At 61.8% G+C, this 19,806-nt stretch overlaps 1 protein-coding gene across 1 annotated transcript; it reads left to right on the top strand.

Moving 5' to 3' along the window:
* Positions 1-92: 92 nt before the first annotated feature.
* ABCA7 (ATP binding cassette subfamily A member 7) lies at positions 93-19,669 on the top strand. Its single transcript, XM_089905817.1, is given in 52 exon segments — positions 93-2,606; positions 2,696-2,723; positions 2,726-2,761; positions 2,956-3,084; positions 3,087-3,096; positions 3,156-3,241; positions 3,393-3,469; positions 3,751-3,829; positions 4,059-4,223; positions 4,307-4,470; positions 4,723-4,829; positions 5,020-5,179; positions 5,320-5,504; positions 6,001-6,092; positions 6,095-6,170; positions 6,515-6,737; positions 6,877-7,074; positions 7,076-7,099; positions 7,191-7,392; positions 7,676-7,737; positions 7,739-7,781; positions 7,996-8,185; positions 8,551-8,682; positions 8,783-8,937; positions 9,111-9,248; positions 9,427-9,611; positions 9,897-9,960; positions 10,187-10,488; positions 10,745-10,805; positions 11,013-11,117; positions 11,194-11,348; positions 11,570-11,694; positions 11,777-11,875; positions 12,053-12,340; positions 12,581-12,613; positions 12,727-12,904; positions 12,990-13,159; positions 13,531-13,717; positions 13,862-13,977; positions 14,264-14,408; positions 14,501-14,624; positions 15,355-15,484; positions 15,556-15,676; positions 16,846-16,952; positions 17,176-17,317; positions 17,910-17,987; positions 17,989-18,049; positions 18,134-18,209; positions 18,538-18,630; positions 19,086-19,138; positions 19,141-19,316; positions 19,418-19,669. Coding segments are annotated over 52 exon segments (6,345 nt in total). The 5' UTR covers positions 93-2,543; the 3' UTR covers positions 19,565-19,669.
* The last annotated feature ends 137 nt before the right edge of the window (positions 19,670-19,806 follow it).

Genomic DNA, 19,806 nt, shown 5'->3' with positions numbered 1-19,806 from the left:
GGTGCCCAAGACAGCCTGGGGGGCGGTGCCTGGCTTGGATACTTTCTGGGGTCCTGGGATCTGGGGTTGGGGGGGACCTGGGGGTGGGGCAAAGGGCAAACCTGTAAGTAGGTCCTCAGGACGGTGGCTTCATCCAGCCTCCAGGCCTTTGTGCATTTACTCGTCCCGGAGTTCCCTTCTGGCAAACTCCTATTCATCCTTAAAGCCCCAGTGACAACAACAACACTCTCCTTTCTTTTTTTTCTTTATTTTTTATTTATTTATTATTATTATTTTTTGTGGTACGCGGGCCTCTCACTGTTGTGGTCTCTCCCATTGCGGAGCACAGGCTCGGGATGCGTAGGCTCAGCGGCCATGGCTCACGGGCCCAGCCGCTCCGCGGCATGTGGGATCTTCCCGGACCGGGGCACGAACCCATGTTCCCTGCATCGGCAGGCGGACTCTCAAGCACTGTGCCACCAGGGAAGCCCCCAAACTCTCCTTTCATGGAGCCCTTCCCACCCTTCTCACCTTTCCCAGCACCTTCAGAGCTGTGGATCCACACACATGTTTCATTAAGACCTTGTGAAATATACCCAATTTTCTGGAGGGGGAAACATCTGGAGGTTTCTTCCAAATCAGTGTCACCATCGTGACCCAAGATTCTAATCTTAGGATGTTGAGGGCCCCCTCCCACTTCTGCCATCGCCTGACCCACTGTAAGGACCGAGGAATGTTTGTGGAATGAATGAATGAACAAATGATGACTCTAGTCGAACCCCCATTTTCTGGATGGGCAAATGGAGTCCCAGAGTATTAGGGCGAGTTTGGCTAGGGCTGGAGGGAGAGTGGGGAGAAAGGGACCTCCTGAGACCAGGAGCTGCGGTATTGCAGGCGGCTATGCAACGTGGGCCTGGCCGGTGTGTTCGGAGGCCAACCCGCGTGGGGTGAGCCGGGCGCCCCTCCTCCTTGGGGTGCTGCAGCAAGAGGCGAGCGATCCCTTTAAGAAACCCGGCTCAGCGCGGCCCGGCTATGACCCCGCCTCCCCCGTCGGCGCGCGCGGCTCCGGTTGGCCCGGCCTCTGAATGGCGGCTATGGAAGCCAATGGGAGCGGATGGGGTGGGGCGGGGCCAGGCCGGGGCGCGGGACGCCAGGTACAGGTCGCTGCCGCGGTGCCGCGCCCGCTGCGAGGTCTCCTCTTTTTTTTTTTTTTTTTTTTTGCGGCACGCGGGCCTCTCACTGTTGTGGCCTCTCCCGTTGCGGAGCACAGGGTCCGGACACGCAGGCTCAGCGGCCATGGCTCACGGGCCCAGCCGCTCCGCAGCATGTGGGATCTTCCCGGACCGGGGCACGAACCCGAGTCTCCTGAATCGGCAGGAGGACTCTCAACCACTGCGCCACCAGGGAAGCCCCGAGGGCTCCTCTTAAAGGAGCCGCTCTCCCCAGCCGCTGTCGGGAGGAGGGAAGGAGGCAAGAGTTGGGGGCTGGAACGGTGGGAGTGTCCCGGAGAGAGAGGAAGGCCCTGAGACTCGAGGATGCGGGGGTGCGGATGGGTGGGAAGGAGGCAGATTCCGTGGGAAATCAGGGGTGAGGCCCGACTCCAGACTGCTACTCACCTTCACACCCTGCCGGGGAGTGTTGGGTGCGGCAGAATTGATCACTAATTCTCCACGGGGAGGTATGGGCATCAGACTCACCAACCTACACCTGCAGCCCCTCTCCCCATTAGTACGTCGCTAAGCTCTCTGCTCCGTTTTACCAATACAGAAACAGAGGCTGTTCCCCGCAGGTCCCACTTGTAAAGGAGAGTCCTGGAGTGAGAGTCAGGGGTCCTGGGTCCACTCCCTGCCCCTCTGGCGGCCTCAGTTTCCCCATCTGTACAATGATGAAGTAGGCCAGGCTGGACGGTTCCAAGCAAGGAACAGGATCAGGAATCGCTGGTTCCAGGCGCCGCCCCTGCTCTTTACTCATTTTCTGGATCTTGTGGGTCTTCTGAGCGGAAGAATACTACGTGAGGGGAGGGCAGAGCTGGGGCCCTGCCTCCAGCTGGGTAACTTGCCTGTCTCTCTGGGGGCCTGGGGTGGCCCCTCTTCCAGCCAGTCGTGTAAAATACTCGTTGCTATTATCATTGGAGAAGAGCGCGGGGTGGGGTGGGGTGGGGGAAGGGAATCCTTCCCCGGGTTAGGGATGAGGCTGGGGGACAGAACCTGGAGGCCCCACCAGTAGGGCTTAGGGTGGAGCCTGGTGAGGAGAGAGTTAAGCCTAGGCTCCACCACCTGCAGGATTAATTGATCGCCTTTGGGCCCCCAGCTGCAGCCCTGGGCCCCTCAACCAATGAGATGCGAGGATGGATTCGGGCAGGGCTCCCATTGGCTTACTCCGCCCCTCTGGGGAGACAGGAGCCCCTTTAATTAGCGCGGACTGTTTGCTCGGCTCTAAGCAGAGCTTCCAGGAACCCTGCTCGATAGAGAGATGATGAGGTTCAGAGAGGAACAGGGAGTTGCCCGCAGCCGCACAGTACGACTTCAGCCTGACCCGAGTCCTGTCTCCCGTCCATTCCCACCATGGCCTCCCGGACACAGCTGATGCTGCTTTGGAAGAATTTCCTGTACCGCAGGCGGCAGCCGGTAATGTCTGGTCGGGTGGGCCAGGGAGGGGCGGCCCGGGCGCCCCCCACGGTCCCCCACTCCCCCCCCCGCCTGTTCTGCCCCCGCAGTTGCAGCTCTTGGTGGAGCTGATGTGGCCGCACGCCATTCCCACCCCCAACTTGGGCAGCATGAATGTAAGCCTCCCAACGTCCAGCACTTTGGGGTTAGGGTTAGGGTTAGCAGTGGTCACCCCGTGCACAGGGGCCCCAGGGAGAGTCCGGAGCACAGGCCGGGCACTCGAATCATGGCTGAGAGGGAGCACTCTGTCGCCGGGGCTGTCCTCACGCTGGGGACTCAGACGAGAAGCCCACGTCCGGCGTCCCCGCAGGCCATTTCCCCAACAAGCCGCTGCCGTCAGCGGGTACCGTCCCTTGACTCTAGGGCCTCATCTGCAACATGAGCAACACCTGTTTCCCACGGCCCATGCCCACCGAGGAGCCTGGCGTCCTCAGCACCTTCAGGACTCCCTGTAAGCCGGTGGCAGCGGGGGCGGCCGGCCACCGCCTCCCGCCCTCTCTCTGTCCCCAGGGTCTCCCGGCTCCTGGCAGATGCCCACAGGATGCTGGCTAGCCTGAGGCAGTTGATGCCTTCGCTGAGGGCTGCACGCGGAGCAGGTGAGAAGGCAGGGCCCATGGCAGGCCGGGCGGGGCCGGGCTCTGAGCACCCACCTGCCTCCGCTTGCTGGGCTGTGAAATAGGCACGGGGTGGGGCGTGTCTCGGTTTAAGCTTTGCCTAACCCTGGGCTTCTGTGCTTTACTCCCTCAGCCTGGGCTCAGCTGAGTGACTAGCCCAAGGAGGGACCGTCCCTGGCCACTGAGCTGCTAAGGACACTGACGCAAGGGGTGAGGTGGGGCAGGGCAAGGCCAGCTGGAGCCCTGGACGCTGTTCTCGTGGAGTCCCGCCCTGCCCCTCGTGGGCCAGCCTCCAGGCCTGTGCCTGGGAGGGCCTGAGATACTCCAGCCCTGAGACCTTGAACAAGCCCATTTGCCTCTAGCAGCCTCAGTTTCCCTGTTTGTAAAACGGGGCCTATGATAGTATGGACCCCCTGGGAACTTAGCAAGGTACTGGACCCCTGGTGCGACAGCAGTGAACGTCGTTGTCACCTTGTCATCTTTCTCCCCAGGAATCCCTGGCGTTTGTGCTGGGCCAGGCCCAGGATTCCTTAGACAGCCTTGTGGAAGCAGCAGAAGACCTGGCTCAGGAGATAAGAGGCCCGCGCAGCCTCTACCCCAGCCAGGAAATTGGGTGGGCTGCCTGGAAGGGGAGGTGACAGGGCAGCCCCAGGCACCTATCTTTGGTAGGTTTTGGGGGGCACTTGGGCAGAAAGAGAGGGAGAGGGTGCTCCTGGTGGAGTCCCCTGCCCTGGTTAAGGCCTGGCGGTGGGACCACGTGGAAGGGAAGCCTGCCCGGGCCCTCTGGTGACCCGTCTCCAGCTCCTGGCGCCGCCTGGCCTGGTGGAGCTGTGGGCACTGCTGTGGAGACCCCAAGGGCCAGGTGGCCCCCTGGAGGCGGTGGCAGAAGCCCTGTGCAGTGCCGGGAGCCCAGCAAGCCGGTACGAGGCCAGTGACCTGAAGGAGCTGGTGTGGCAGGAGCGGCACGGGCCCTGCCACACCACAGCCTGAGTGGCTGAGCTGGCTTCCCAGCAGGGGAGGTGGGGCCAGGACGTGGGCGGGCACAGGGTCTCATGGTGCACCCCTCGGCGATAGGCTCCACCCGCACTGAGCTGGTGGGGGCCCTGGACGCCCATCTCCTGTCGCACCAGCTCTGGAGGCGCCTGAAGCCGCTGGTCCTGGGGAAAGTAGTGTTCAGCTCACGGCCCAGGTGACGGTGGGAGGGGTCCCATGTCCCGGCCTCAGACCAGGGCGGGGAGGGCCAGGCCAGCGGGAGGGCCCTGACCAGGAGACGGGCGGCCCCTGGGCTGGGTCCGGGAAGCGGGGTCTAGAAGGGGTAAGAGTTTGCCAGGTTACAGACAGCGCTCAGAGGCACAGGATGGAGCAGAGGGGGGGAAGCAGGAGGGGTGGGCAGTGGTCCTCAGAGGGGGGAAGGGTCGTGAACAGGCAAGGCCGGCATAGACCTCGGCGCCCGCCTCCTGCAGGTGAACCGAACCTTCCAGGGGCTGCCGCTGTTGAAGGGCATCCAGGAGGTGTGGGAGCTGCTGGGCGCCCAGCTCTTGAACTTCGCGAACGACAGCGCCGGCTGCAGGTGGGGCCAGGATGCCGGGCAGCAGAGTCATGCCCTGCTGAGGATTTGAGCAAAGGGCAGGGCTTTCTGGGCAAGGGTGTGGAGCTGGGAAGTGGTATCCATGGTGAACTCCGGCCGCAGGGATGGGAAGAGGGGTGACAGGCCCTGAATGCCCGAAACAGACTCCCACCTTCCCTGACACCCCCCAGAGGCTCCTGCAGGTCACAGGAAGAAGGCAGCCAGGAGCTGGAGGCCAGGACCGGGGGGAGGCTCTTCGTGCCTTTCTGAACCCCCGAAGTGGTGGCTGCAGCTGGCATGAGGCCCATGCTGATATGGGACACGTGGTGGGCACACTGGGCCGTGTGATGGAAGTGAGGGGCCGCCCACCTGGGGAAATCTCTTTGAGGGGAGGGGCAGCCCTGCTGTGGGACTCCTAGGAGGAAACGCGGCTCCACCCTCAGGTCCAGAGGAGAACCCTGGGACCTCGGACCCACGCCCAAGCCCCTCCCAGTGCGTGACTCTGGACAAGCTGGAGGCTGCGCCCTCAGAGGCTGCCCTGGTGGAGCGGGCCCTGGAGCTGCCCTCCGAGCCCAAGGACTTCCCGGACTCTTCGCAGTCCCCAGGCCCTGGCCATGTGCGCATCAAGATCCGCATGGACATCGATGACGTCACAAGAGCCAATAAGATCAGGGACAGGTGGGGGGCCTTGTGGGGCGGGGCCGAGGGAATGGGGATGCCAGGGAGCATCCCACCTGCCATAGACCTTGGTAGGTGGAGCCCAACACTCCTTAGACCAATTGGGGCCTGTGGTGGGCGGAGCCTATGGTGTGAGGGGCGCGGCCAAGGGCTTGGCAGGCGCGGGCTCAACCCTCGGCTTCTGGGATAAGATTAGAGCGCTTGGGGCTCCCCTGATGGCGCAGTGGTTGAGAGTCTGCCTGCCGATGCAGGGGACACGGGTTCGTGCCCCGGTCCGGTAAGATTCCCACATGCCGCGGAGCTGCTGGGCCCGTGAGCCATGGCAGCTGAGCCTGCTCTGCAACGGGAGAGGCCCCAACAGTAAGAGGCCCACGTACAGCAAAAAAAAAAAAAAGAGCGCTTGGCAGGTGGGGCTTCGTGCGTAATTGAGGAGGCAGGTGAGGGCGGAACTAAAGTTGTGATGGGCAGGTCCCAGCCACTCCCATACTCGCCTCAGATTTTGGGACCCCGGTGCGGCTGCTGACGCGCTGATGGACCTGCGCTACGTGTGGGGCGGCTTCGTGTACCTGCAGGACCTGCTGGAGCGCGCAGCGTGCTCACTGGAGCCGCGCCCCGCGCCGGCCTCTACCTGCAGCAGATGCCCTACCCGTGCTACGTGGCCGACGCGTGAGTGCCCCCTCCTCACCCAGATGCCAGACCCGGGTCTCAGGGTGCGGCCAGGGTTCCGTTTGGAATATTCACGCAGGCAAGGCTGAGAACTACAGTTTAGAGGGACCACTCTCCGTGACTTGTAGCGGGAGGAGCAGGGATTCCTGAGGGTCGGGGGTCTCCGGGAGCTGGGAGAACGTGGCCTAACAGCCAGAACCCTGAGGCGCTATCAAGGGTCTGATGATAAGGGAGGACAAATGTCCTCGGCTGGCCTCACCTTGGGATCCCAGTGCGCGCACCCTCGTGCCAGATGGGGGCAGCGCGGGGTCTCCGGCCTCCACCCCAGCTGCCCACTGCCCCAGGTTCCTGCGCGTGCTGAGCCGGTCACTGCCACTCTTCCTGATGCTGGCCTGGATCTACTCGGTGGCGCTGACTGTGAAGGCTGTGGTGCGTGAGAAGGAGACGAGGCTGTGCTGCACGATGCGCGCCATGGGGCTCAGTGGCGCCGTGCTTTGGCTGGGCTGGTTCCTCAGCTGTCTCGGGCCCTTCCTTCTCAGCACCGCGTTGCTCATGCTGGTGCTCAAGGTGGGCGCACCCCGGCCTTCCCGGCTCCAGAATGGGTGCACGTGTACGCGGGAGGGTAACAGGCAGGGGGCGCCTCGCGGGGTTGCGCGTCCCTGGGCGAATCCGTGCGCTCCCTCCAGCTGTCTTTGCCTCCCTGTAGCTCGGGGACATCCTCCCCTACAGCCACGCGGTGGTGCCCTTCCCGTTCTTGGCGGCTTTCAAGGTGGCCACGGTGGTCCAGAGCTTCTTTCTGAGCGCCTGCTTCTCCCGAGCCAACCTGGCAGCCGCCTGCGGGGGCCCCGCCTACTTCGTGCTCTATCTGCTCTACGTGCTGTGCGTGGCCTGGGGGGACCAACTGCCCAGTGGGCGGCCGTGTGGCCGCGGTGAGAGCCGGGTCGGGTGGGGTGCAGGGGTGCAAGGCACCCTTAGCTGCCCTTGCTTTCCACCCACATACCTACCTGCCCCAACCCGCAGAGCCTTCTGTTGCCCGTGGCCTTCGGCTTCGGCTGCGAGAGCCTGGCACTGCTGGAGGAGCAGGGCGAGGGCGCGCAGTGGCACAGCGTGGGCACTGGGCCTACAGCCGATGTCTTCAGCCTGGCCCAGGTCTCGGGTCTTCTGCTGCTCGACGCTGCGCTCTACGGCCTCGTCACTTGGTACCTGGAGGCTGTGTGCCCAGGTGGGCCGTAAGAGGTGCACAGGCGCCAGGGAGGCTGGGCTGAGGGGCGGGGCCCAGGATGGGGCGGGGCTTAGGGGTCTGGAAGCCGGAGGTGAGAGGGTGGGGATTCCTGGCACCTGAGCACATGCGCACAGGTGGCTGCGTTTGAGGGATGGTCTGGGGCGGGTGGGCGGGGCTTCCTGATTACTTCCTACCTGGATACCCTAATCCCAGGGGTATGGCCAGCAGCCGGCACACACCAGGGGAATGGGCTCAAGCGGTAACTGAGTACTACTCCCCACAGGCGAGTACGGGATCCCCGAACCGTGGAACTTTCCCTTTTGGAGGAGCTACTGGTTTGGGCCTCAGACCTCCAAGTGCCCAGCCCCCTGCCCCACAGGACCCCAAGGGTGAGGCCTGACAGACCTTAGCAGCCACTTCCCTGTCTGGATTCCCAGGCCCCCCCAAAACCCAGGTTCCCACGGATCCCAATCCTCTGGACACCCCTAGTCCTCCAGGCCCCCTGAGGCTCCCCTAACTCCTACAGACCCCTGCCCCACAAGTCCCCGACTCCACAGACCAGCTTGAACAGCCCCCAGGACCCCAGGGGCTCCCATGGCTGAGTCTGCCCTCCTTCCCCAATACTGGTGGAAGAGGCGCCCCCTGGCCTGATTCCAGGAGTCTCCATACGGAGCCTGGAAAAGCGCTTTCCTGGTAACCCACAGCCAGCCCTGCACGGGCTCAGCCTGGACTTCTACCAGGGCCTCATCACCGCCTTCCTGGGCCACAATGGGGCTGGCAAGACGACAACTCTGTGAGCAGCCGTCTCTCCCCTCCCCCCCAGTTCCTCTCTCCCCGCCCCCCAGGGCCTCAGCTTGCACACCTGTTCAAGGGGAAGGACATCTGGGGTCAGAAGGTCCCTGTCTGTACAGTGAGGACAGGATACCCCCCTCCCCAGTTCACTTTGGGTCCCCCCCCGCAAGTTCACTTTGGATACACAATAGGTAGGCGATAAGTATATTCTCTGAGCCTCACTTTCCCTCCCCTGTAAAATGGGAACATAATACTCCTTCGGTCTGGGCATACAGTAGGTGCCCTATATGTGCTGGTGCTTCTTCTCTGGGAACCTCAGTTTCCCCCTCTGAAGGGGCAGCTGCTCTGCGATCCCCGCACCCCCAGGTCCATCCTAACCGGCCTCTTCCCACCCACTGCTGGCTCCGCCTGTGTCCTGGGCCACGATGTCCGATCCAACATGGCAGCCATCCAGCCCCACCTGGGAGTCTGCCCACAGTACAGTGTGCTGTTTGACATGTGCGTCTCAGTGGGCCTGGGGCATGGCAATGGGGGGCTGGGTGCTCTCTGGGCCCCTGCCCACCATGGTAGCCACCCTGTCTTTTGCCCATGGCCACAGGCTGACTGTGGATGAGCACGTCTGGTTCTATGGGCGGTTAAAGGGTCTGAGTGCAGCTGCCGTGGGCCCCGAGCAGGACCGTCTGATGTGGGATGTGGGACTGGTCCCCAAGCGGCATGCACAGACTCGCCACCTCTCTGGGGAGGAGCCTTTGGGTCTGCAGAGATGAGGATGGGGAGGGGGCTAGGGCTTTATCCTGAGGATGGGGGGATGCCAGAGGAGACAGGAACTGAGGTCCAGGTGGGTAGGGAGAGGCGCAGGAAGAAGGGAGGTAGCCCTGCCCAAGCCTGTGGGTCCTGTTGAGATCCCAACCCCTGTCCCAACCCAGGTGGGATTCAGTGGAAGCTTTCAGTGGCCATTGCCTTTGTGGGTGGCTCCCAAGTCGTTATCTTGGATGAGCCCACAGCTGGTGTGGACCCTGCTTTCTGTCGAGGTATTCGGGAGCTGCCGCTCAAATACCATGATGGTAAGAATAGGGGGTGGCCTGAGGTTCCCCTGGATTCTGCTTGAGAGGCCAGAAGATGTTTCTGACAAAGAGGTGTTGGGGGATGGGGTTTTGAGGGATGAGTAGGAGTTCACTGCATGGGGCAGAGACCACAGCTTTGGCAGCCTGATGGCATGAGTGGGTTGGGTCCCATGCCCAGATTGCACATTGATCCTCTCCACCCACCACCTGGATGAGGCAGAGCTGTTGGGAGACCGTGTGGCAGTGGTGGCGGGTGGCTGCTTGTGCTGCTGTGGCTCCCCGCTCTTCCTGTGGTGTCATTTGGTCTCCAGATACTACCTGACACTGGTGAAGGGTCCCCCAGCCCTGGCCACCAGCAAAAAGGTGAGGGCTGGGCTTCCCTGGTGGCGCAGTGGTGGAGAGTCCGCCTGCTGTTGCAGGGGACACGGGTTCGTGCCCCGGTCTGGGAAGATCCCACATGCCGCGGAGCGGCTGGGCCCGTGAGCCATGGCCGCTGAGCTTGCGCGTCCGGAGCCTGTGCTCTGCAACGGGAGAGGCCACAGTGGTGAGAGGCCTGCGTACCGCAAAAAAAAAAAAAAAAAAAAAAGTGAGGGCTGGAGCTGACCTCCATCTACTGTCTCTCAAGGCTCTGGCCAGCCCTGCCCGCAGGGTGACACTGACTTGAAGGACAACATGGATCTTGGGCAGGAAAGGGAGCCAGGCAGCCAGGCCAGCACTGCCAGTGAGGGCCGGGGTGGGAGAGCCAGAGTGAGGGGCTGTTGGGTGGTAGTGGCTTGGTTCAGGGTAACAGGACTTCACAACCCCAGGCTTGACTCCTGACCCCAGGCTGAGCCGACACATGGACCTACTCCTGGACTCCAACCCTGGGTGGACTCTGGCTCTGACCCAGGGTCAAGTCCTGCCCTTGGGTACCTAATCCTGACGTCCTCTGCCCTCAGGGACAGGTCCCTCATGGATCACCCAAGCCCCTTCTCCAGGGGGGCAGGGATAGGAGGGGCGGGGCAGGAGCCACGGCTGCCCACGCCTCCAGGGCCCCTGACATGCTCAGCTGCTGGCCCTGGTGCAGAGCCACGTGCCCGGGGCACGGCTGGTCAAAGAGCTGCCACACGAGCTGGTGCTGGCGCTGCCCTACCAGGGCGCCCCGGACAGTAGCTTCACTGAGCTCTTCTGCGAGCTGGACCAGCGGTTGGGGAAGCTGGGACTGGCCGGCTTCGGGATCTCCGACACCAGCCTGGAGGAGGTGTGGCTCCTGGGGGAGGTGTGGGGGTGCCGGGAGGAGGGCTGCCTGGAGGAGGTGGTGCTTGGAAGGATGAAGAGGAGTCTGCCTATTGACAGCTGGGTGTCCCAGGGTGGAGTCAGGGCACCCACAGAAGCCTGGAGACTCAGGGGCCCTCCGGGAGGCCTGGGGACCCCCAGTGTATGAGAGGTGGTGGCTCTCGAGTCTCCCTCCCTCCCCTGTGTCCCCAGGCTCTGAGCGCCCTGCTTCGTCTCCCCAGATCTTCCTGAAGGTGGCGGAGGACTGTGCTGTGGACACAGGCCCAGGGGGTGCGGCCGCAGGTCTCTGTCTTGATCCCTCAACCTGGTCCAGAGCTGGACCTGACTTTAGACCAAGTCCCCATCCCTGGCTGACGTGGCCCAAGGCATAGCCCTGACCTCCACCCGTGATTCCTGACCCCTCCACTGTGAACCTTGACGTTAGCCCAGACCCCAGGCTGAACGCTAACCCTGACCCTGAACCTGACCCCAACACTGGTAACTCCACAGATGGTAGGCCCAGGTAGCACCTGTGCTCAGGCATTGCTCATCTGGATGCGACTGCAAGGCTGCAGATTCTGCCAGAGGAATCAGCCCTGGAGAATGGGGGGCTGGGTGAGTTGTCCCCACCCGGCCCTGTGGCCCCTCCTGGTCCCCGGGGCATGAGCACTGACCCTCCTATCCCTCACAGCGGGATCTGCCCCCGAGACACAGGCCTTGCAGAGCTCTGGGCCAGACGCCGCAGGCTGTGTACATGGCTAGGTGCTGGCCCACCAGCAGCTCTGGGCCTTGCTTCTCAAGCGCTTCCTGCTTGCCCGCTGCAGCCGCTGTGGCCTGTTCACACAGGTGAGGGGGGCCAGGCACGAGGGAGGGCGTGTGGGGGACCCTGAGTGCCTGTTCTCCACTCTGTGACCTAGTTCAACAGCCTAACCCCAGGTGTATCCCCTACTCTGAACACTTTCTGAAAGCACTGGGGATCCATGGATGGTTCCAGAGCGGGATCAGGGAAGGGTGCAGGCAAGCTTGGAGGGCAGGCCAGGAGGGCAGCTGATGGGCTGGTCCTTCAGATTGGGCTGCCTGCCCTCTTCGTCGGCTTGGCACTGGTGTTCAGCCTCATCATGCCTCCTTTCGGATACTACCCAGCTCTGCAGCTCAGTCCCAGCATGTATGGCTCCCAAGTGTCCTTCTTCAGGTGGGTGCAGAGGAGAGGGGCCTGGTGGTGGGAGCGCCAGGAGCCTGTGGGTACAGCCCTGACCTGCGCCCCCTTTGTGCAGCGAGGATGCCCCAGGGGACCCTGAACGTGCCCGCCTGCTCGAGGTGCTGCGGGAAGAGGCCGGATTGGAGGAGGCTTACCTGAAAAATAACTCCAACAGGTGAGGGCCCGCCAGCCTGGACCTTTCTCCTCTCTGGTCTCAGTTTCCCTATCTGGGCTCTGGCCAGTGGGCCTCAGGGTGCCTTGGGTATCCCCCATGCCTGCTTGGGAGCTGGGCGCCCCCACATTCCAGGAACCCTGGAAGCCGGGTGCCCCAGCCCTGCACCCACGCCCGCAGGGCACCTGAGTGCACGCAGCCTGCCGTCTGCCAGTTCTCGGTGCCCGAGGTTCCTGCAGATGTGGCTAAGGTCTTGGCCAGTGGCAGCTGGACTCCGGAGTCTCCGTCCCCTGCCTGCCAGTGCAGCCAGCCTGGTGCCCACCGCCTGCTGCCCGACTGTCCTGCTGTGGCCGGCTGCCCCCCGCCTCCCCAGGCACCGACCAACTCGGGCAAAGTGGTCCAGAACCTAACAGGCCGGAAACTGTCTGACTTCCTGGTCAAGACCTACCCACGCCTGGTACGCCAAGGGTGAGCACTGCCCTGGACTTGGCGTGCCCGGCCGTAGCATGGGTCCTCAGGTGGAGGAAGTGTTCTGTTCCTGGGGGAGGTTGGGGAGAGGGGGATGTCCAGCCTGGGGTTCCCAGCTGGGGCTTCCTAGGAGCCCTCCATACCTCATCGTTTCTATTTATCTCACCCAAATCAACTCCCTAGCATCTCTCTATCTCTGTCTCACTCATCTTTCTGTCTGTGTGTCTGTCTCTATCACAGCCTGAAGACCAAGAAGTGGGTAAACGAGGTCAGGTGAGGAGTGTCCCCTGCCTGGGCTCCATTCCTGTGCCCTCTGCCTGCCTGCTGGGAGGCCTGCCACCCCATCCTCCCCGACCCTCAGCTGCCCCTCCTCCACTGCCTCACAGGTATGGGGGCTTCTCCCTGGGGGGCCGAGACCCGGGCCTGCCCTCGGGGCTTGAGGTGGGCCGCTCTGTGGAGGAGCTGCGGGCACTGCTGAGCCCCCAACTGGGCGGGGCCCTCGACCGCATCCTGAACAACCTTACAGCATGGGCTCTTGGTCTGGACATTCAGGATGGCCTCAAGGTGGGAACTGGGAGTGGTGGGCTGGCGCTGCTGGGCGTAGGTCTGACCCCCGCACGCTGACCCCTTGGCCCTGACCCTACCACAGATCTGGTTCAACAACAAGGGCTGGCATGCCGTGGTGGCCTTTGTCAACGGAGCCAACAACGCTCTCCTACTTGCCCGCCTGCCGCCAAGCCCCGCCCACCGTGCCCACAGCAGCACCATGCTCAATCACCCCCTGAACCTCACCAAGGAGCAGCTGTCTGAGGCCACGCTGTGAGTCCCCCAGCTCTGTGTATCCCCCCAGCATCAGCTGGTTTCTCTGTTGTTTGGGGCGATGGGAGTTGGATTTACGCTCTGCTACGCTCTTGCTGTGTAAATGGGGAACAGGAACTGCCCCTCTCCGCTCCCTAGGCCAGGGTAATGGGACATCATCAGGCTCCACGGGCTCCAGTCTCCCCCAGCTGCCTGCACATTCTCGTCACATCAACTTTTATTCTACTAGAGACCTGGGAAACCTCTCCCTGCCTAATGACCCGAAATGGCTCAGGCCATCTCCCCCATCCATACCCAGCCCTGAGGACTTCTGTCCCATCGGTGGTGTGCACAGTTCCCCCTCTGAACAGCTCATGTACTCTCGCCCCCAGAATGGCCTCCTCAGTGGACGTGCTTGTCTCCATCTGTGTGGTCTTCGCCATGTCCTTTGTCCCGGCCAGCTTCACCCTTGAACTTTCTCTGGGACATGGTGCGGGGACTGCCTGGAGGGGTGGGGGCCCCGCCACCACTTGCCACTGCCCCTTCTGGCCCTTTCTGGGCAGGGACTTGTCTAGGATGGCCCAAGTAAAGTCTTGGGGATTGTGGGAGACCTCATGTCCTGCTACCCAAAGCACAGGGAGGAGGTCAGGGTGGGGCACAGTGCCGAGGGTGCCAGTTCCCACCCCTGCACACTGAGGGGGGAAACTGCCATCTCCAATGCAGTGTAACTACTTGGTGCCAGTGTCCATCGTGGTGCTCATCTTTCTGACCTTCCAGCAGAGGGCGTACGTGGCCTCTGCCAACCTGCCTGCCCTCCTGTTGTTGCTACTACTGTATGAGTGAGGCCCCTAGCCTTTCAGGGTTTGTTCTTACTGACCACCACCCCTCCAACACTGTTGAGGGAGATGGGGCTCTGTAGCAGCTCCTAAGGAGAGGGTATGGAGCTCTGAAGTGACCCCAAGTGTGATCTAATTCAGTGGTGTGCCGAGGTGGCCTTAAAAGCTCATCTTGGCTTGATCCACGTTATAGAGGCCTAAAACACAGAATTAGGAAGGGAGATCTGTATTACTTTTAGGGCTGCTCAGCCCCTGTCTGGCAGTAACAGTGGCTCCTGTTACCCCTCAGATGGTCAATCACACCACTCACGTACCCACCCTCCTCCTTCTTCTCCATGCCCAGCATGGCCTACATGGTGCTCACCTGCATCAGCCTCTTTATCGGCATCAACGGCAGCATGGCCACCTTTGTGCTCGAGCTCTTCTCTGATCAGGTAGGACCCGACAAGGTTGGGCCTCGGGCTGGGGTTGGACTGGGCATCGGCCTTGGCCCCTTACCCACCTCCTTCTTCCTGCCCCTGAGTAGAAGTTACAGGAGGTGAGCTGGATCCTGAAACGGGTCTTCCTTATCTTTCCTCACTTCTGCCTAGGCTGGGCGCTCATTGACATGGTGAGGAACAAGGCCATGGCTGACGCTTTTGAGCGCTTGGGTGAGAACTTCCCTCCAGGTGGGGAAGTGCCAGATGAGAGTCAATTCTATAGGGTAGGGACAAACAGTAGCCCCCAGGAAGAGACCTGGAGGTCTTAGGTGGCCCCCAAGGGCTTGAGGGCCAAGTTAGACGTACAGCAAAGCAGCCATAAAATCTAATTCCATTTGGTCACATCGTAAAATGTCTAAGGCTCTAAGTAAGGGAGGTGGTGATACCGCTGTTTTCTTTTTCTTTTCTTTTTTTCTTATATATATGTTTTAATAGATTTATTTAATTTATATATTGGCTGCGTTGGGTCTTCACTGCGCGAGGGCTTTCCCTAGTTGCGGCGAGCGGGGGCTACTCTTTGTTGCGGTGCGCGGGCTTCTCACTGCGGTGGCTTCTCTTGTTGCGGAGCACGGGCTGTAGGTGCACGGGCTCAGCCGTTGTGACTCACGAGCTCCAGAGCGCAGGCTCAGTAGTTGTGGCACGTGGGCCTCATTGCTCTGCGGCATGTGGGATCTTCCTGGACTAGGGCTCGAACCCGTGTCGTCTGCATTGGCAGGTGGATTCTTAAGCACCGCGGCACCAGGGAAGCCCCGATGCCGCTGTTTTCCATGCCAATTAGACCCCAGTTGAGTGGCCTATTCAGCTTGGTCCTTTCCCTTAAGAACCCAGGGTGACCTGAATGGGGAGAGGCCCAGAAACCAAACCCCTAAAATGACCCAATCCCTCCTTCATGTCCTCACAGGAGATGGGCAGTTCCAGTCACCCCTGCGCTGGGAGGTCGTCAGCAAGAACCTTTTGGCCATGTTGATACAGGGGCCCATCTTCCTCCTCTTTACACTCCTGCTGCAGCACCACAACTGCCTCCTGCCACAGTCAGTGGGGACCATGGAGGATGGTAGGGGCTGGGATCTGGCTTTGGGCCCACTCATGTCTCTGTCCTCAGACCCAAGCTGAGGCTGCTGCCTGCCCTGGAAGAGGAGGATGAGGATGTGGCCCATGAGCGGACACGGGTGGCACAAGGAGCCACCGAGAGGGACATGTTGGTGCTGAGGGACCTGACCAAGGTGGGTGCAGAGCGCTGGGTTGGGTGGCCCCCACTGGCCCACCCACCTTTCTCATGGACCTGTATCCCTCCCAGGTGTACCCTGGGCAGAGGACACTGGCTGTCGACCTCCTGTGTCTGGGGATCTCCCCTGGTGAGGTTAAGTCCAGGGTGGAGGTCCTGGTGCAGGGGTGAGAGGCTGCCCTACTGTGCACCCAGTGCTCTGTACTGTTTGTGCCTACCTCCTTCTACTGAACACCTCCTGTGAGCCTGTTTCCCTTTATTGAGCACCTACTGTGCACTTTTATTGAGTACCTACTGCCTGCCAATATTTGAAGTCCTATTTTGAGCCAACAAATCTCATTAAGCACCTACTGCATGCTTACATTTATTGATCCCTACTGTGTGCAATAAGGTATTAATAAGATCCTAGTGAGGACAGATTTATTATTGAGCATCTATTGGGCCCCCATACATATGCCTGCTACCTTAATCAAGCACGTACTATGTGCTAGCACTTATTGAGTACCAGTTGTATATACTAAAGCATTACTGAGCCCCCCTTGTGTGTACCAAAAGTGTATTGAATGTCACCTTTGTGATGATCAACTTTTATCAAATCAACAGCATTTATTGAGCCCCTACTATATATGTATCAAGGACTTGCTAACGACCAATATTTAGTAGGTACCTGCTTTGTACCAGTTCACATTCAAGCAATTGCTTTGTGCAAACTTTTCTGCTGTGGGCCGTTTACTGGCCACCTACTAGGGGTTGACACATACCTGTGCACATGTGTGGTGTGTTAGTGTCGTAGTCACTCTTTAGCAAGTGCCTACTGTGTGCAGCCAACCTCTCCACTGTGGGCTGACTGCACACCCAGCATGAATTCTCAGCAGGTGCCATTGCCATCAGGTACCCACTGCATGGCAGGAAACATTCTGAAATCTCCTGCCTCGATATTTATGGAGCACTGGCTGTGTGTGACCTTTATAGGATACGTACTGCGTGCCAACCAGAATTCCTGCTGTGTGACAGCTGTATGCCTACCCACACACCCCAGTATCTGCCCCAGGGGTCCCCTTGTCCACAGCCCTCCACGTGGAAACTGAGTTACCCACCCCCAGAAATCAGAGATGCTGGCACAAGTGTCCAGGCCTCTGTGAGTACCGTCTCTGGGTGTACCCACAGTGTTTTGGGCTGCTGGGCGTGAACGGAGCGGGGAAAACGTCCACATTCCACATGGTGACTGGGGACACGGTGCCCAGCGGGGGCAAGGTGGTGCTGGCAGGCCACAGGTGAGGGGCTTTGGAGCCTTTGTTCCTCCCCACCCCTCGCCTTTGCATGCACGGATCGGGTGGGGCTTGAGTCCCTGATCCCCACACCTCTGCAGGGTTGACCTGGCCCTGAGACACCTTCTGTCCCTTACCAGGGTGGGTGGGCGGGCCCTGAGACCCCTGCTTGCCCCCAGCATGGCCGGGGCCCAGCTAGTTCCTGAAGTTCTCTGTTCCCCATCCCCAGCGTGGCCCGGGAACCGGCCGTAGCTCACTGCCGCATGGGCTACTGCCCTCAGTTGGATGCCATCTTCGAGCTGCTGACCGGCCGCGAGCACCTGGAGCTGTTTGCACGCCTGCGTGGTGTCCCCGAGGCCCAGGTTGCCCAGGTGACACTCCCACAACCAACCCCTCCGGTCTCCGCCCCCAACCCCGCCCCTGGACCGTAGCCTACCTACCCTGGTGCTCCTTGGCCACACCCTGAGTCCAGGTCCACCCACGCTTGGTCCTCTGGCCCCGCCCCTGCCCTCCCCCAGCTCCTACATACTCACTTGGGTCTGCCTCCCTTTCCCACTGTCCTCCCTGCTTAGGGACCCGCCCCTTCCCTCCTTGACCCTTCGGCTATGGCCCCGCCTACTCACGTCTAGCTTAGGGCTTCCTGGTGGCTTCCTGCCCTGGGCCAGGTCCTGCCTCTCCCTTACTCTGGCCCCGCCCTCAGGTAGCAGTCCTGCCCCTGTACTCGCTCTGGCCCCACCCTCTTTAGTTACCTTCCACTCCCTTCCTCGCCCTAGCCCCTCCCACTCACCCTGCTCCCCCATGCTCACTCTGCCACCCCCTCATTCTGGCCCTCCTCCTCACTCTGGCCCCCCATTCTCTGACCCCCGCTATCCTGGCCCCCCTGCTCACTCTGGTCCCCCTACTCTGACCCGGCCCCCCCCCCCCACATGCTCACTCTGCTCCTCCCACTTCGTCCCGCCACAGACAGCAAGCTCGGGCCTGGGGCGCCTGGGCCTCCCTCAATGTGCGGACAGGCCCGTGGGCACCTACAGCCGTGGCAACTAAGCGGAAACTGGCGACAGCCGTGGCTCTGGTGGGGGATCCAGCTGTGGTCTCTCTGGTATGTGAGGGGGAGGGCAGGGGGGCGTGTGCGCAGAGTAGGGGCGGGGCGGGGCCCCGCTTAAGCATCTCCCTGCTCCCAGGATGAGCCACCACTGGCACGGACCCTGGCGCACGGCATTTTCTCTGGAACAGCCTTCTGGCCGTGGTGCCCACCTCACACAGGTGGGCCCCGAACCGGACGCCTGGGTCTGCGGGTCCAGGTGTTCCATCCTGGGGAGAAAGGTGGACCAGGCCCGAGCTAGAGACTGTCAGAGCACAGGGTCGCAGGGGATGGCATGGTCCTCGCTTGGGGGAGGGTGCCAGGCCTGAGTGGGAGAACACATGGAGGTGGTACCCGGCCCAGGGAACAGAGCAGTCTGGGCCTGACAGGAAGTGTTCAGAGCACAGGGTGGTCCAGAGCTGGAGGATGAGGGTCCCCAGCAGGAGCAGCCCAGTGCCTGGCACCGCCCGTCCAGGCCTGGCCAGAGCTCACGGCTCCGGGCTCCCACAGCATGGAGGAGAGTGAGGCGCTCTGCACGCACCTGGCCATCATGATGAACGGGCGGTTCCGCTGCCTGGTCAACACGCAGCACCTCCAGGGCCGGTGAGTGGGGTGAGGCTTCAAGGCCTGGGTGCGGGCAGATCCGGGTGGGGGTGTAGGTGGGGCCGGAGGGGAGATCAAGTGGGGCCAGGTTGGCTCTCAGCGGGGGAGAGACAAGCATCATGGACTGTCCAGGATGAGAGGGGTGATGAGGTCTGATGGCTGAGGGTGGGTCCATGGGCGGAGACACAAGAAGGTCTGCAAGTGGGTGTGGCCCAGAGATTGGACTGGGGCGTGGCATTGCATGGGCGGGGCCTGGGAGAAGCAGAGTTAGAGAAGGGATGAGCATGTAGGAGGGGCGAGGACGAGCAGGGGTTGGGGCCAGGTCTGTTGGGCAGGGGGTCAAGAGGAGCCAGGTATAGGGGTGGGGCTAGGAGAGAGCTGGAGGGTGGTGTGGGTGGGTCTTAGGGAAGAGCGGGCTGCGGGACTCCACCCCACCCCACCCTACCCCACCCTAGGTTCAGGGCTTGCCACACGCTGACCCTGCGGGTGTCCGAGTCTCAGTCCGAGCCTTCGTGGCAGCCAGGTTCCCGGGGGCCGAGCTACGGAAGATGCACGGTGGCCGCCTGCGCTTCCAGCTGCCTCCGGGAGCGCGCTGCGCCTTGGTGCACCTCTTTGGAGAGCTGGCGGCACGTGGCACAGAGCACGGTGTGGAGGACTTCTCTGTGAGCCAGACCACGCTGGAGGAGGTGACCTCAGCGCCAGGACAGGGCTGGTGGTAAAGGTGGGGCTGGGGGCCAGACCCTTCAGCTGACCTCCCTTCCTGTTTCCTTGGGCTGCCCAGCACTAGGTATTCCTGTAACTCTCCAAGGATCAGGGGAAGGAGGAGGACGAGAAGGACGCAGAAGTGGGGGCGGACCCTGTGCCAGGCCCACAGACCCCCAGACTCATCACCCAGTTCCTCGAGGACCACAGCATGGCCGGGACGGTGCTCTGAGCCTCCCTCTCCTCCGTGGAGCTGGTGGGAGGCCCTGGGAGTGACCAAGGCAGGGCAGAGGGGTTGGAGCCGGGACCCAGGCTCCCTGAGGGGTTGCTGCCCTGGAGGGAATACAGAGAAGTCATGGTGTGAAGCCCTCCGCACGTGTGTCCATGTGTCAGGCTGCATGCTTGTCCAAAAATGGCTCTCCATGTCTGGATATCAGGCCTGACACCCGAGTGTGTGCAGGAGTTAGTCTGTGG

Source organism: Delphinapterus leucas, unplaced genomic scaffold (assembly GCF_059928025.1).
Source record: "Delphinapterus leucas isolate spDelLeu-1000000601 "Yukka" unplaced genomic scaffold, BTC_Dleu_Yukka2 spDelLeu_asBTCV2_sq25, whole genome shotgun sequence".
NCBI lineage: Eukaryota > Metazoa > Chordata > Mammalia > Artiodactyla > Monodontidae > Delphinapterus > Delphinapterus leucas.
This window is presented reverse-complemented; position numbering and strand designations above follow the sequence as displayed.